The 15704-nt window shown below is 40.2% G+C and overlaps 1 protein-coding gene across 1 annotated transcript in view; it reads right to left on the bottom strand.

Moving 5' to 3' along the window:
- Window positions 1–14774, bottom strand: part of OTOG (otogelin) — a 94342-nt gene extending 79568 nt beyond the window's left edge. Inside the window, exons 1-10 of the mRNA XM_039707665.1 lie at window positions 14644–14774; window positions 14468–14528; window positions 14319–14373; window positions 13101–13191; window positions 5702–5794; window positions 5327–5481; window positions 4430–4548; window positions 3852–4057; window positions 2125–2255; window positions 881–987 (exon numbers count right to left, since the gene is read on the bottom strand). Of these exons, the coding sequence (XP_039563599.1) occupies window positions 881–987; window positions 2125–2255; window positions 3852–4057; window positions 4430–4548; window positions 5327–5481; window positions 5702–5794; window positions 13101–13191; window positions 14319–14373; window positions 14468–14528; window positions 14644–14695 (1070 nt within the window). The 5' untranslated portion in view covers window positions 14696–14774. The remainder of the gene's footprint in view (window positions 1–880; window positions 988–2124; window positions 2256–3851; window positions 4058–4429; window positions 4549–5326; window positions 5482–5701; window positions 5795–13100; window positions 13192–14318; window positions 14374–14467; window positions 14529–14643) is intronic.
- Between the last annotated feature and the right edge of the window lie 930 nt (window positions 14775–15704).

Raw genomic sequence — 15704 nt, 5'->3', positions numbered from 1 at the left:
CATTTTGTAACTCCATTCAAGCACACAATCATAACCTCATGAATGCTCCTGCACTGCATTCAGCCTTGCTGTTTGAATCTACTTTAACAATATTCTAAGGTGCTGTGCTGTTGGACTAGGTTAAAAGTCTTAAAAGGGTAAAAACTTTCTGCCACCCTTGAAGGGAGGTCATCTAAGTATTAATACTTTTGAGACCTGACACTATTTTCCTGAATAGATCCACAAAAGCATGAAATACAGTAGTATAGGGAGGCTTCAGTAAAGCTCTTAATTTTTACAGGAGTAATATCCTGCAGAAAAGTCACAAGAAGGAAGTGTAAAATTTCTACCAGTGAGACACCAGAGTACATGAAATGGAAATTATCTTCTGACCTGCCTTTTTTTCTTAATTTAACGAGTCAAAACTGCTCAGAACAGGAGTATAGCAGGTTATGAAATGTTAGCACAAGTTTAAATGGTTATCAAATTCCTCTTTTCAATGGAAGACCATACAACATGCAGAAGCCAAACTGGCCCATTGACTCTGACCTTTTACTACAGTAAGTGGCTTTAGAATGGCAGAAGGCACCTAATCATGTTGCACACTCAGAATCAAAACAGATGACATATTCAAGGGAGACAGACTAACACAAGTGGAAAATATCTGGGCCTGAATTTGATCATTCTTATACCAAAGAAAACAGGAACAACTCCACAGCATTCCACAGCAGCAAAACAGAACAAATGAGAAAAGTAAGATAACCAAACCATGTTAGATAAAAACTTACATGCAGAGAATGTCACGAATCAGTTCATTTAACATTTATAATTCATTCTTATGATAAAAGGACCATGGGTTTTTTTAATAATAGCTTTGAATTAGCCAAAAACATCCACTTACATGCAGAGATCATTTGTGCAGCTTGCCATAAAAGAAAGAGGACTCACATACTCATGACATTGTTTAAATGGGGGATGTAACAGGATATTACACAGAGCATATGCCCTCTGAAATGAAAGAGACAGCTGTTGTAATGAGGTTTGCAAAAATAAACATAACCAGAATAAAACACAATGCTGTGGAAAATCAGAATAGACCTGTGTCTAGGAATCACTTTGACCAAACAGAAGCAGAGTTTAGCAATACATTGCTGTCCATGTCAGAGTTTCCATAACATTGAATCTTTCATCCAAGGTCATAGCAGTGCCCAAAAAGGGCACAGATAATTTTGCAACTAAGCCAAGACAACCTGAAAAAAGCCTTCATTTCAATTGAATTTCACAGTAAAAGGCAAGAGAAATAAACCATAGCTGGCACCAGCTTTAATTTCAAAGCACTTTAATTTAAGGACTGGCAGAATAAAACAGAATGCTGTGGAAAATCAGAATAGACATGTGTCTGTATCTAGGAATCACTTTGACCAAACAGAAGCAGAGTTTAGCAATACATTGCTGTCCATGTCAGAGTTTCCATAACATTGAATCTTTCATCCAAGGTCATAGCAGTGCCCAAAAAGGGCACAGATAATTTTGCAACTAAGCCAAGACAACCTGAAAAAGCCCTCATTTCAATTGAATTTCACAGTAAAAGGCAAGAGAAATAAACCATAGCTGGCACCAGCTTTAATTTCAAAGCACTTTAATTTAAGGACTGTATCCTGAAAATACTAATTAAAAGGAAAAACTACTTCAAAGTCATGGAAGAAATCAACAATAATTCTCTTTTTAAACATTGCCAAATAATGACAAAGCAAATAATGCTCTGACTCTGGTTTTGCTTCCCTGCTTCTTTCTATCCTTCCTATGGATAAGTTCTAGAAGAATCCCACATTTTACAACTTGTCACTCATTCAGCTTCATAGTCAAGCCATTCTACTGGCTGCTATGCAGACAGCATAATATTTGAACAGATCAAGAATTAAATACAAAAGAAAGGGGAGGGCAGTGGGGTGATGAGAGGACAAGGGAAGACCTGCTGCAGCAAGCATTTTAATTAATCTCTCCCAAAAAAGATGCACATATTTCCAGTCTCCTTCAAAGCTTTAAAAGTTGTCAAATTATTCACTGAAAATTCAAATTAAGTCAAATTCTTGCTCCAATTAGAATCATCAGCTATGTCAATAATCCTTTTGTGTTGATCCAAACCTGCAGAGATTCATGGCTTTGTGTCAGGCACGGTGGTTCACTGAGAAGAGATTTGTCCCAGTCAGGTGTTCCTTGTGGAGGATTTTCCTGCCAGCTCTCTACAAATTCTGTTACATCATCTGTCAGTTTCCCTAGACAAGGCACACACACAGAGTCACACAGTCACTGCAAAGAACAACAGTGTTTCTATAGGATTTCCCAGGGAAACGTTTCAATAATCAAAGCACACCAAGAACAGAACACCCAACCCTTCCCACTACTAAGTGAATCAGCTGAAATCAATCTGGTCCTTTCAAGAAGCAAAAAAATACTTGTAAAAGGAACTAGAGAAGTGGGCTTTCAGGTGGCAGAAAACAGCTTAAGCAACTTGGCAAAGAAGGGATTTAAGGGAGAAGGACCATGCCTGCCTTAGTCCATCAATAGAAAAAAGTAAAGAAAAGGTTTCATTAAAAGCTTAAATAAATTAATAAATGATACATAGATCGATGCTGCTACTTTATAATAGAATGCCCAACAGGGAATCCAAAACCCAATAAAGATAAGGCATTCCTGAGTCATTGCAATGGTACCAAATTATTGTCTGAATTAGCCAAAATGGGTGTGACTTAATTAAGTAGAGATGTCCATACTAGGGTTAAACCAATTAATCTGTCATTGCTATTATCCACCTTGGGCAGGTGGTGACATTGATTACTGCTTGGATTACCCAACAAATGCTTATCTTGGCACATCTTTCCTACTATTCCTCCCCAAGCCAAGTGGATAAAGCTCATACACAGTGAATTCCCTCACTTGTGCTACAAATGCAGCTTTTTGATGGAGACACTGAGGATGGAGACACTGAGAAAGGTGAGAGAGAAAAGTCTCTGGGGAAATGACCCCTTGATCTTGTTATTAGTATAAAAAACTTGATGTAGTGAGCAAAGTATTAGTGGAGATAATGACTGTAACAGGGCAGGGCTGGTGCTTTCTGAAACTGAGGGGAATGCACCGACAATAGAGGAAACCACATCCACTCTGAGCTCTGAAGGAGTGCTCTACAGAAATATCCTCAAGTTCAAGAGGAGGAGCCAACAGTTAAACAGCCCAAAGTAATGACCTCCAGAAGTTTTTATGGCCTCACTTGGGATATTTTTCAAAGGACTGATCTTTTACCCCTGTTTTGTGGGGTTTTTTTCCCTTACTCATTATATAGATGTCTTCACTCACTATTTACTGAAAGCCAAGCCTTTTGGAAATGTCTGAAGTTGACATTGAAAGATCACTGATTATTTCTGAAAGTGTTAGCACATATGAAATGCCAGATCAAACACAATTTGACAGTTTTCATTAATTTGATTTACTAGTTCTTTATTTATTTCCAATAGCAACACCTCAGGCTTCCACAGACCACAAAAAGTCTAAAAAAAGCACTGTACATTTAAAAACAGATTTTACCTTTCAGTCCCAGGAAACTGAAGTACAAATATCATTGTAGGTAATTGAGTAAGACAGCTTTAAGATCTTCCTCCTTAGAGCCCTATCTACATTGAAATTGGTCCTCTTCACCAAATACCATTTAGCAGAGGTATTTCCAAACCATATTTTCTATTTCAAAAATCACTCATCTTAAATTCAATCAGCATTACCACTGAAAACTAAGAAAGTAATATTTGTTTTGCGGGGGGGGGGTGGGGCGGAGGGGCAAGAATCCAGATTACACAACAGGAAGTATCTTAAATACTCACCATAACTTGTTTCCAGATCATCCTGCAGAATAGCATTATTGTTTCCACACAGTCCATGGGTTTTGCCCAGGTACTCTGGTGCCATTTTGATGTACACTGCAGATGTACCATCCCAAGCCAGGGTAAAGGCATACTGGTGCCTGACCAGGAAATATCCAGCTAGTTTCTGGATATGTAAGTTTCCAATAACATGAGGTAATTTTACTCTGGAAGGACAACACAGAACCAAAAATAATATTATGTTAGGAAATGTAACTATTAAAAAGAAATTACTTGCTGATGCCTTCCTCATCCAACTGAAAATTCCCAATGTAAATATTGAATAACTCCAGTAAATTAAATGAATTTGCAAATAACAACAAAAATCATGAATGCCAATGATTATACTTCATTCTATATACCACTAATTTAGGTATCACCTTTCTCAGACACAACTCTATAAATGGAGAGTAATTATTGCAGCTGTGCTCTGGTTGCTTTTTCAGTCTACCAAATAATATGTTTACATCTCATATCAAAATAGTAGCATGATATTAACTCCAGTGTAACTACAGCATTAGAAACATGACTGCAATTACCTAAATCCTTTATAGGTGACTTCACTGCTCATCTTTATCTGTTCATCTCCTGAAAAAAATAAACTAATGGACCTTTTGCAGGAATAAGGAGAAGAATGGCATTCAGGATCATTATTCACCTGCCAAATAAAATCAAAGTCAATATTTGAATTAAATTCTTTGAAATAAACACGTAACAGAACTAGTACCCCCAAATCTGCACTCAGCATGGGAACAATAAGTTTGGTCCCCCTCTTGTAGAAAAAACTGAGCAGTGTTTTTATAGCCATGGTGATGGAGTGGTCTTTTCACAGCTCTGAGTGAACAAAGGAAGCTTTGGAAGGACACACATCAGTCTTCCTCACATTCCTGTGGGAAAGACATTTCGTGCTGTTCTTGTGAGCCAGCGAAGGCTTCCTGGAAATAAGGGAAACCCTGTATCTCTCTCAAGGAACACACCAAGACTTGATATCACTATGACAATATGATAGAAGAGAAAAAGTTAAAAGTTACAGACTTTAGCTGGCTCACAGAATGACATGACTCCCTGTTCACCCATTGAGAACTTTGTTTCTTTCTTATGGGCAATGTATGTTTCGGTTAAGTAAATGTAAATATCTTAAAAAACTATAAAAGCAACATGTTGCTGTAATAAATCTCTCATATACCCTTCTGATGGAGTCTTGGTGCTTTGCACCGTGTCGCGCTCTACAGCAACATATTCCAGCTGTTCACATCCTATGCTATGGAGACACATAGCCCACATCATGTCAAAATCACACCTAGATTACATTTTACAGCCCCCTATAACCATCTCAAGTTCTTTTTAATCTCCTAAAATTAATACATTATTAGTATTAATACAACAACAGTTGTATTAACAACAGTTCAAAAGAACATAGAAGTGCCATTCCCTACCTGTATGGAAAAGCTCTGCTCATCTAGTTCAGAGTGTCTCACAAGGGCATATGTGGATTTCCCAGAAAAGTAATAATAGAGTCCATCAAAAGTTTCAAAGTTATACTGGCCCCATGTCCTGCATATATGATCTCTTTCAGCACCTGTGTTATACACTAACAAAAGGAGAGTCACTTGATACACAGCGCTGGTTTTTGGATACAAACAGGAGCTGAGATGGGGCAGTGCATGCAAGATGCTGTGAAATATAATGACATAAAAGAAAGGAGGGAGAAAATGCTACAGCATGAAGAGAAGCTTTAGGCAGAGAGTAGTCATTGTAGCTGTGAGAACAGGAGTGCAAGCCCAGAAACCCAGATTTCTCTCTCTACACACCTGTCTGGCATCGTGGTCCCGTCGCATTAAATCGACTGCAGTTGCACAGCTCTCTGTACACACACTCACCTCCATTAAAACATGCAAGTGAATCTGAGAAGAAAAAAACAAGGCGTGTCAAAAATAAAGTCTGATTATTTTCTTTCTTAAGACCCAGTTCTCTCAATTAATAACTCTGAGAATGACAGGAGTTGCTAATTTAGCAATAAAGTGTCCTGGAGAACCTAACTGCGCCCACAAAAATGAAACATTGTGAAGGCTTCAACCCGAGTTATACAGCCAGATTCATTAATCTATTGCACCTTTAGAGAAGACAAATCAAAATCAGTCTGACATCTGTTACTCTGACATGTTTTCAGTCCTTTAAGCAGCGACTAGAGGAAGTGAACAAGTACTGCACCACAAAGAAGCCCAGAGCCTACATCCACACACAAGTAACACCCTGTGGGTAAGCTCTGCCAGGAGGAGAGCAAGCTACCTTACAAATACGTGTTCTGATCCCAGCTGTGTATCCTTACCTGCCTGCCCTCCTTCCATCTCACAGCTTCCAAGTACACCATCCACAAACACTTTCCATAAAGACACAGATCTCTGAGTTGCAATGACAGATTTGGGTTTGGGGGAGGGAGGTGCTGGGGTTTTTTTTGTTTGTTTGTTTGGGGTTTTTTTTAATTTTTTTCTAATTTATATTTTCCCTACGAAGATCCCTATCAAAACATGGCAAAATTTTTCACAGTCTAAAGAAAAACATGCACAAGAAGAAATAAAGTTTCCTGTTACTAAATTTAAACTTCATGATTAAATCTTCTAAAAAATTGTGATCCATTTACATATTTTGCTAGTATTTGCTCCTATAAAGGTTGTTTAGGAAAGGATTTTAATTTAATAATTTGGTATTATGCAATTATAGAAGTTTTCATACTTTACAATACAGACTTCTTTTGTTGCAGAAAGCAGACAAGTTGCTCAGAAGAAACTGTTTCAGGAAGATATAAACTGAAGGCTCAGCCTTCTTTTCTTTATCCTTACAAATACATCATTCTTGAAAAATAATCCTAAAAGAGTTTGGGTTGGAAGGGACCTTAAAGATCATCTTGTTCCAACCACACTGGACCAGGTCTCTCAAAGCCCCATCCCACCCAGCCTTGAACACTTCCAAGGATGGGACATCCACACCTCTGAACAACCTATTCTATGTCTCATCACCCTTATAGTAAATAATTTCTTATTAATATCTTACCTAAACTCACTCCCTTTCAACTTCAAGCCATTACCTTTTCAGTTTTTAATCCCATTATAAACACTAAGTTTGAATTTGAATATTTTCAAGATGTCCAAACAATTAATTTTGATTCCCTTGCTTTCAACAAGCAGTCTCCCACCCTCCAACCAAAAAAAAAAAAAAAAAAAAAAAAAACCAAAACAAACAAACCACCAAGGGGGGAAAAAGGCCATGCTTAAAAGAACAAGGCAGGTAGACAAAGTAAAAGTAAAAGGCATTGCTTCTTTGCCTGCTAGCCCAATTATCCTGCTCCTTTCCCTGCCTGGCCAGGCAATGCTTCTTTGCCTGCTAGCCCAATTATCCTGCTCCTTTCCCTGCCTGGCCAGTGTCAGGTCAATAAAAAATAATGCAAGCACCATGCAGAAAGGTCCCTGCTTACCCTGACTGAGGCATCTCATTTACATGCTCACAGTGACCAATCTTGTCAATAATGCAAAAGCCTGTTCCTCTTGTCAAGAGAGGCAGACATTGATCTCTTTCATCTTGAGTGTCGTGAGACCTGTGTAACCAGAGCTCTGGTCTCTGTTCTTTGCTTCTCTAAGATTATGCCCTGTTGCCTGTCCAGTTACAATAATGTGCAATTAGGCTGCAAGTCATGTTCCTCTGAGCTGTAGAGGAAGTTAGCCCCCTTTTGATGTTTCAGGTTGAATGATTCCACTCTAAGCATGGCTCAGGTAACCTGCTCCAAGACATGTTTGTTCAGATTGTGCAAACAGTCAGCTGACCTGGGGACCCTTGCTGTCACTGTGAAGGATCTCCCTGGCTCTATTTTAGAGAGAAAGTGTGTTAGTCAAACCTGAATTAAAAAAAAAAAAAATCAAATTACTCAATCCCAAGCATTTTCTTCTTTATGAAGATCTCTTCTACCTGTGTGTGTATGGTTCTAAGAAAATATGACTATCTCAGTTGTTGTGTTTGTTTATATCCCTTTTTACATCACTGTTAAGTGTCTTTCCTTACACTGCATAGAACATCTGTGTGTGCAAACAGTTATAATTAAGCAGGTAATGAGGAAAGCAGCATTGTTTCAGGTCACATTTAATGCTCCTACTACTCTAAGCGTGGCCTCCTTTAATCATCTCATTCTAATCCATTAACACAGAAATACTTCCCAAAGTATTCAGAATAAATATCCTGGAACAAGGGGTTCATTCTAATCTTTGACATTAAAAGAATATGAGCTCTCCAAATAAATTAACCCATATGACCACATCAAAAGTTTATCTCTCCACTAGAAATGTGAGAAACATTTTCATACTTGCAGAAAGGGAAAAGACATCAAGACTAAATGAAAGTTAAAATTAGGAAAACTTACAGAAGACTATTTTGTCCTCCATTAACCTGAAAGCAACACCTATTAAAAACTCCTCAGCTCCTCTTTCCTCTTTGACATTATGCCAGTTGAGCGCACTGGGTTGGAATCTGAAACTGAAAACTGGTGAGAATTTTCTAGCAGAAAATAGTAGGACTAAGTGGCATAATTTAACTCACATAAGTAATAATGGCATTTCTAACCAGTGTTGCCCCTAGAACCTGAAGATCACCCTGATAATTCCACCATCGCCACGATGAAGCAACCAGCCTCAAATTCCTTCTTTTTCAAATAAGATGAACACCAGGGATCATCTTGTAACAGAGGTCTGAATTCTTCTCTGCTGTTCTCAGCTTAAACACTCCAACCCCCTGTAATTACTGACTAGGCTGCAGCCCCATGGGTAAGGTTATCTTAGTCCCTTGAGCACATGAGCCTCCTTTTCAGTTCATCCCACTTTTAAATTCTTCTATGAGCAGTAGCAGAACCTTGACCCATTATTTATCAGAAAGTGTGACTTTGAAAAAGTGTGACTTCAATCCAGCCCACATCACTGCAAGGGGTTCTGCAGAGCAGTGTCCAAGCTCCACACAGAGACATTCCCTAGCAGCATCATGATAACTGTTCAAAGGCATCTTGAATCTTCACCAAAATACAAATTTATTTTGAATTATTATTACTCATGCCATGTATTTTGGGGCTTTACATCTCTGATATGGCACACTTACTTTATCTGCTTTCTTACATTACTTCTTCTCCAATGAATACTTAAAATCTCTTGAATTTATTTCAGTTTGAGTTGAACACTTTGTCCTGATTTGCTCATCCATGATTTGGTCTTCTGATCCAACATGCTCATTGGGAATAAAACAAGTAATTTATATAGTGTGGAGCCCTTGAGCATGAAGTGAGATAGAGTCACAAGAGAAATGCTCTCCTCTTGGAGCACAAGGAGGTAACTGCAAAGAAACCGTCTCTATGTATTCTACACAAAAGGTAAGATACCAAATGAAAGAGACATCTAAAATAATTTTTTTCACTTTCATTCAAGAAAATATCCATTTTTAAACACTTGATTTTTGCTTTAACTATCTATGAATACAAATGCTTGAGCTCAGGTCTGACCTCACAGTAATACACCATTATCACCAGCACACCACTAATTCTTTAAAATTTGTACTTGACGTGTACTATTCTATGAGTATTTTTCTGTAAAACATTAAGTACTTCCTAGTATTACTATTTTTTCTACTATTTAAAACACAGCATGAAAAAAAAAAAATTGCTTCATGCAAAACAGTAGACACAGGTTTCCTTGCAGGGTATTCATTACTAGAGTCACTTGGACAGAAAAGTTTAAAAGATTAATGTAGAAATCTGAAGTGAAAGTTCTGCTAAACCAAGATAGATACAAGATCCAGCCCACGCCTTCAGTTCCTACAATTCTGCCTAGACATCAACTTTGACCCAAGCAGCTTTAGAAATTTGAGGTCATTTATAGAAGTAGACAGGAATTCTGTTTTTCAGAATTCTTCGAAAATTACACATTTTTAAACTAGCTATGCAAGATTTGAAGAGTAGTTCAGTTGAAGAGTCTAAAGGTAATCGCAGTACTAAAATAACCAATTATTTAAAAATCAACAAATTTACTCTTGAATGGAAAAGCGAAAAAGCAAAGCAGATCAGAATAAGAATTAACATGAAACCTAAATTAGATCTAGAGCCACACATAAAAGAGTAGAATATATACTTAAAATGTAATATTTAAATTTTTGCAGTCAACTTCCTTGAAATTCTATATTTTGTAATTCTGCATAATTTCCACTGCACATTTTTCTAGGTGCAAGTTTTCAGGTGTTCCTTCAGCTATGGCAGAATTAATACAACAAGTATTTCCTGCATTCTTTTTTACCCTTCAGAGTCTTTGAGAGCACCTGCCTGCAGTGGCACAGGTTTTCCCTGGCACACAGACTTCAGCAGGATGACATTTTACAGGATGTAAAATTTTTCTCTCTAGGATTCTGAGGTGAATGAGATTTTAACCCTTCATTTTTAAGAGCCTTCCAGTTAGTTGCATATTTTCTGTTCTGGTACATCTCCTGAAATCAGTTCTCAAGCACACATTGAAAGGGATGAACATCTTCTGTGACTTCCATGACTTATGCCTGCTACAGCATTTCAACACAAGAAAATTTATAGTGCTTAGAATGTTATAAGTTATCAGCAGTAGCCTGAATACTTCCAGAAAAAATGTGGTTTGCCTGTTCCATGTTCTTAATATGCTTTAGCTCAGGAGTTTCCTGTTTGGGGCTTTTTTAAAAAAAATTAATTGTTTGTTATTTTTTAATTTTGCATGTGTAAGATTTTTGCGGAAGGAAGTTAAAAGTTGAACAGCTACATAAACTACATATTAACTTGAATTATTCTGATACACATTTCAGATCCTGTGTTCCCTGGCTACAAGAAAGTACCACAGAACTTCTCTTGGTGTTTGCCTGTGCTAATGCAAATTTTTCATTCCATTCACAGATAAGACAACATCACTTTCTGAAATGCTTTCAATACTAATACAACACAAAGGTAAAGAGATCTCTTGCAAAAGTGATGCACTTTTTCCACATAAAACACATTGGTTATCTTTTTAGAGTTACAGAACCCAAGAAAAACTGGTACTGCAGGAAGAATTGACTGCAATATAATTTCATTATAAGCACAGTTCTACAAGTATTTCAAAGAATAATTTTCTTGGACACATTGCCAAAGTAGGGAAAGCAGCTGACAGCCTACCTTGCTGTTTTGGTTTGGGTTTTTTTGTCATTGGTTTGGGTTTCCATTTATTCAGGTTTGTAAACAAAGAAGGTTTATTGTATTATATATCCTCAGATGTTTGCAAATCCCATTCCATGGGCAGAGTTATCACAGCTTGTATGTCTCTTTAAATTGGAGAGACCAAAAGGAAAACTATTTTTCTAAGTATTAGGAGCACTGTACAAAACAGATGATGTTATTCTTTTGCTTTTTTAATACATCTTTCACACACAGACAATAGACTCCACTTGTCACACTTACTTAGTGATTTAAAAAATAAATTTCCAAGCCTAGGCATTCCACCGTTTAAAAGACTTTAATAATGCTGATTTTATTTGCCTTCAAGTATGGGCAATCATTGATAATTTTTAAGGTTTGTGTTCAACAACATTGCCTTTCCAAAACAAATACATTAAACCCACACAGAATAGTGTTGCCTCACCGAAAGACAAATTAGAAAGAAAACAAAAACTTTATACTGTTACATCTGCAGAGAGCAATAAAACCTAATTCTTGCCATCATTATTGCATCCTCTGCTAGAAGCTTAGCCACGTGATGAGTTAGCATGAGACATCTGTAAATACTTTATTCTCCTTAGCTCCACATTTGTTCTTCTATTTCTTAAATATTACGGCTATTTAAGAAGCAATGAACTTGCACATAAACCCTTGACAAAAGCTCTTTAATAGAAGTCTTGCAAAGGGTTTATGTGCATAGCTTTATTGTACACTTGGACAGTAACACACCTTAGAAGCTTTTTTGCAGATCTGAAGCAAAAAATGAAACCTACTAGGTTTAATTAAAGAAATTTTCACTCGGCAAAGACTAAACCCAGGGAAACAAACAAACAATTATTATGACAACAAATTTCTCAGCATGATCTGCATATCTTCTCTTTGTCAGCTGCCTAATTTAGTATATAAAAAAGCACAACTTCTTGGTCAATAAGATGGTGCAAGCCTCAAAAGGAACAGGAAGTTTTATCAGTATAGCATGCTAGGTTTCTAAAGCTATTTTATCATACAGTAACCATGATCTTTTTCATAAGCTGGAGAGCTATTAATAGGCAATAATTTCTATTTGAGCAATATTATGCTTCCCTAAACTCTTGTATCATTCCTCCACATTCAGCTACACACTTCCCAAAACATTCTGAAAAAAGTGTGTACTGAAGACATTAAAGGCTTCTGGAGATGACACAACCCTTGTCACAAATTATGAGCCCATTCCACATATCTTGCCCTTGGGGCTGTAAAGCTATGGGATGCAAATGGAGACTATTCACTCTAAGGTAGGTCCCACATCCAGTGCAATCAGGCTGGCTAAAGAGAAATTGCAGAGTTTGCAAAACTAACTAAAATTACTAGGAATTCTTTTGCCTCGTTCTTCTCCTGTGTACAAGACAAGCATGACACAGACCCTTCTCAGAGTTAACACAGAAAATCCTTACCCTTTAGCAAAGGTATTTTAAGCCTGTCCACTTCACTTCTGAAAGTAAGATGAATCAAAAAACTAAAGATGCACACTCCTCAAGCAAATGCCCACCACTGCAAGCTGGTGGCCAAAAGGGCCTTATCCTGCTAACTCATGGATATTACACACACAAAGCATCTGCAGGTTACCTCAGCAAAAACAAACAATCTCCAAGCAAAAAAAAGGTACAGGACAGGCAATTTACTGGTGTCTAAATATCAATCCACATTTTGGGTAAACCACTATAAGAGAAGACTTCCTTTCCAGAAACCCTTTATTACAAAACCTGTGGTTAGGAATAGTCTTCCAAATTATCAAATCAGAACCAGGTGTAAACTTAAAGCCAGGTGAAGCTCCACAACAAATTTCTATACTCCTGGGTTCCTTTGAAACCAAACAAGGTAAAGCCCCATTAGGGCCTATATTACCTATTTTAGAATTTTTTTCTTCCTAGGAATGATTAAACAATGCAAAAAATAAGGGACTAGAGATGTCACTTTATGCAGAAACATAAATAACTTACTGGGTGGGTCACATTTCATACTGTGAATTCTCCTGTTCCGAGACAAGGACATTGTTGTAGGTGAAGTGTTATAAACTGCCATTCCAGACTCCTTTCAGAAAGAACAAAGAAATCAGCAGCTATAAAAAAGACACTTAAAAGTCTCTTCTGTCAGTAAATTCACCATTTTTACTAAGATCATTGCTTTGTATTGGCTTACTATAAAGTTCTCAAAAAACACCACTGTAAAGTAAAAAGTTTACTCAAGACTCCAATATTTTTCTTCTTCCTTCCTCCTAAACATAGTTCTTACTGAAGATTTCTGCTCAATAGGCTAGCCCAGAAAGAAACAAAAAGTTTATTACTACATTTTGAATTCTTGGTGGGAGAGCCTAAATCCAGGAGCATTCACTATTATTGGTGGTTGATTTGGTTACCTGTTTGCAGTTATGTGACATTTTTTCTTTCCTGAGCTTTTCCCAGAAAGAGCAGGGAGAAAGCAGAGAGAAAGGTGACTCCCTCTGAGGAACCACGAACAAGGACTACAAAGCAACCCTTCCTTTTCCCACCCTCGAACAAGGGAGCGGGAACCACACACCCTAATTACATTTCAGCAACGTGCCATGAGTGACACAGTCGAGTTGCCAAGACAAACCACATCCAAAAACCTGAGTGCTGAGCTGTAGTGACCCGATACTGCCAGCTCATTTACCTCTACCGAGAGGCAAAAAGGCTCCCACAAAGCAATTGTTGACCTCAGACCTCAGTTTTTCCTCGAGCAAGGATGCTTTGCACAGCACATAACTTCCTGAACAAGCTAAAGCTCTGGATACAATCACACAATCTTTGCTTGCTGCTCTAACACTAAACTTTCGTTCAGGATTGACAGACCTCGCGGCTGGGGTAAAATACATATTCGAGGGCAAGTCCTGAAGAATTACCAAGGGTAGAATAGCCACCCAAAATAGGGACAGTATCACAGCAATGTACAGGTGGATGGACAATCAGAACGCACCGCCAGGCCCCTCAGAGGGCTCTGCCCGGGCAGCGGCGCTGGGAGCCTGGCACCACCTGAACTCATCACCCCACGAGCCCGGGATGCAATGAGGTGGATGCTCTCTCTTCAGGGCCCGGTGGGAAGCTGCCCACCCCAGTATCCCGGTGTTCCCAGCGAGGTGCCGTGCTGCCCGGCCCCGCGGTGCCCGCCGCCCCTCAGCCCGGCCCGGCCCGCATCCTCACCTGCGCCGCCGCGGCGAGGCCGCCCCCGCTCCGGGCTCCCGCAGCGCTGCCTCGGCTGAGGGGGAGAAAAGACCATCGTTGGCTCGGCCCGGGCAGTGTGGCACCCACCCAGCCCGGAAAGCCCCCGCTGTGCCCCGGCCGGCTCTTACCTGGGGAGCGGCAGGTCCAGGCCGGCCGGGAGCTGAGCCCGGGCACCCCACGGAGACAGGGCTGGAAGGCAAGGGCAAAAGGCAGGTTAGTGATGGCCCGGGCTGCCCTGTCCACCCTCCCGTGCCGTGCCGTGCCATGCCATGCCATGCGGTGCCCCAGCCGGCGGGACACTCACCTGCGGACAGCCAGGCGCCCAGCAGCGCCCCGAGGAGGAGCCGGGTCTCCATGCGGGCGGCAGCGGCTTCCCGCGGAGCTCCGGCCGCTACCTGCACCCCGAGCTCATCCCGCCCTCCCGGGCGGGGCGGCCGGGGGGTTTATCCACCGCCCGGCCCCGGCCCAGCCCTGCCCCGGCACCCCGCCCGGACACCGCCCCTCGCCCGGCCGCGGGTCCGGCCCCGCCGTCGCCTCTCCCTGGCCTCTCCCGGCGCTGACCTCGCCCCCCCATTTGTCCGCTCTCCGCGGTTTTGGGAGGTTCGTGTGCCGGTGTCTCGGCAGCAGCAGCCGGGACCGCCGCTCTAAGCGCCCGCCCCGGGGCCAGCGGGGCCGGGGCTGCTCCCGCAGCTCCTGCGGATGAGCACGGACCGAGCGCGGCCCGCAGCCGCCCGCTCCTGCTGCAGCAAATATCCAACTCGGAGCAAATCCTGTCCGTGCTCAGCACGGAGCAGCGGCCCCACTGAAAGAGGTGTCAGGCATAAGCGAGACATACACTGAATGCAGCTAACGTGTATGGATGGTTTCCATAGCTTCTAATAACTTTTTTTACTATAAAGTCACACTCTGGAGCTCTCTTTGGAGCCTTTTCCACGTTTATTCCTCCTCTGTTTTCTTTTTTTCACTATTTATGATTAAACGTGCTTCCTTCCATTATGGTTTTTTTTTCCTTTTCTCTCCTCTTATCACTGTTACCTTTCCTGTTATTTTCCCTTTCCCATCTGCTGCTGTCTCTCTCCCCATCATTCTTCAGGTTTGCATATCTTATGACAGAAGCTTTAGAAGCTGCCCATACCAGGTGAGAAACTGTCTCAGATAAAAAGGGGCCTTTTCTGACTGCTTTGGGAAGTCTGTTAACAGTAAGTCATTAAAAAGATCTCTTTTCTGCCTTTGTAATTTGTCCCTCTGGATTGTGTTTCTTGCATTTCATTTCTAATGAAATGATGGAAAACTAGTGATGTTTTCACTGAGAATTCTGTTCCCGCCTGTAAGTGTTGGAGGGAGAATGTGCTTGAGAGGAAAAAA

This window comes from Passer montanus, unplaced genomic scaffold (genome assembly GCF_014805655.1).
Source record: "Passer montanus isolate IOZ18808 unplaced genomic scaffold, ASM1480565v1 scaffold2, whole genome shotgun sequence".
NCBI classification, from domain to species: domain Eukaryota; kingdom Metazoa; phylum Chordata; class Aves; order Passeriformes; family Passeridae; genus Passer; species Passer montanus.
This window is presented reverse-complemented; position numbering and strand designations above follow the sequence as displayed.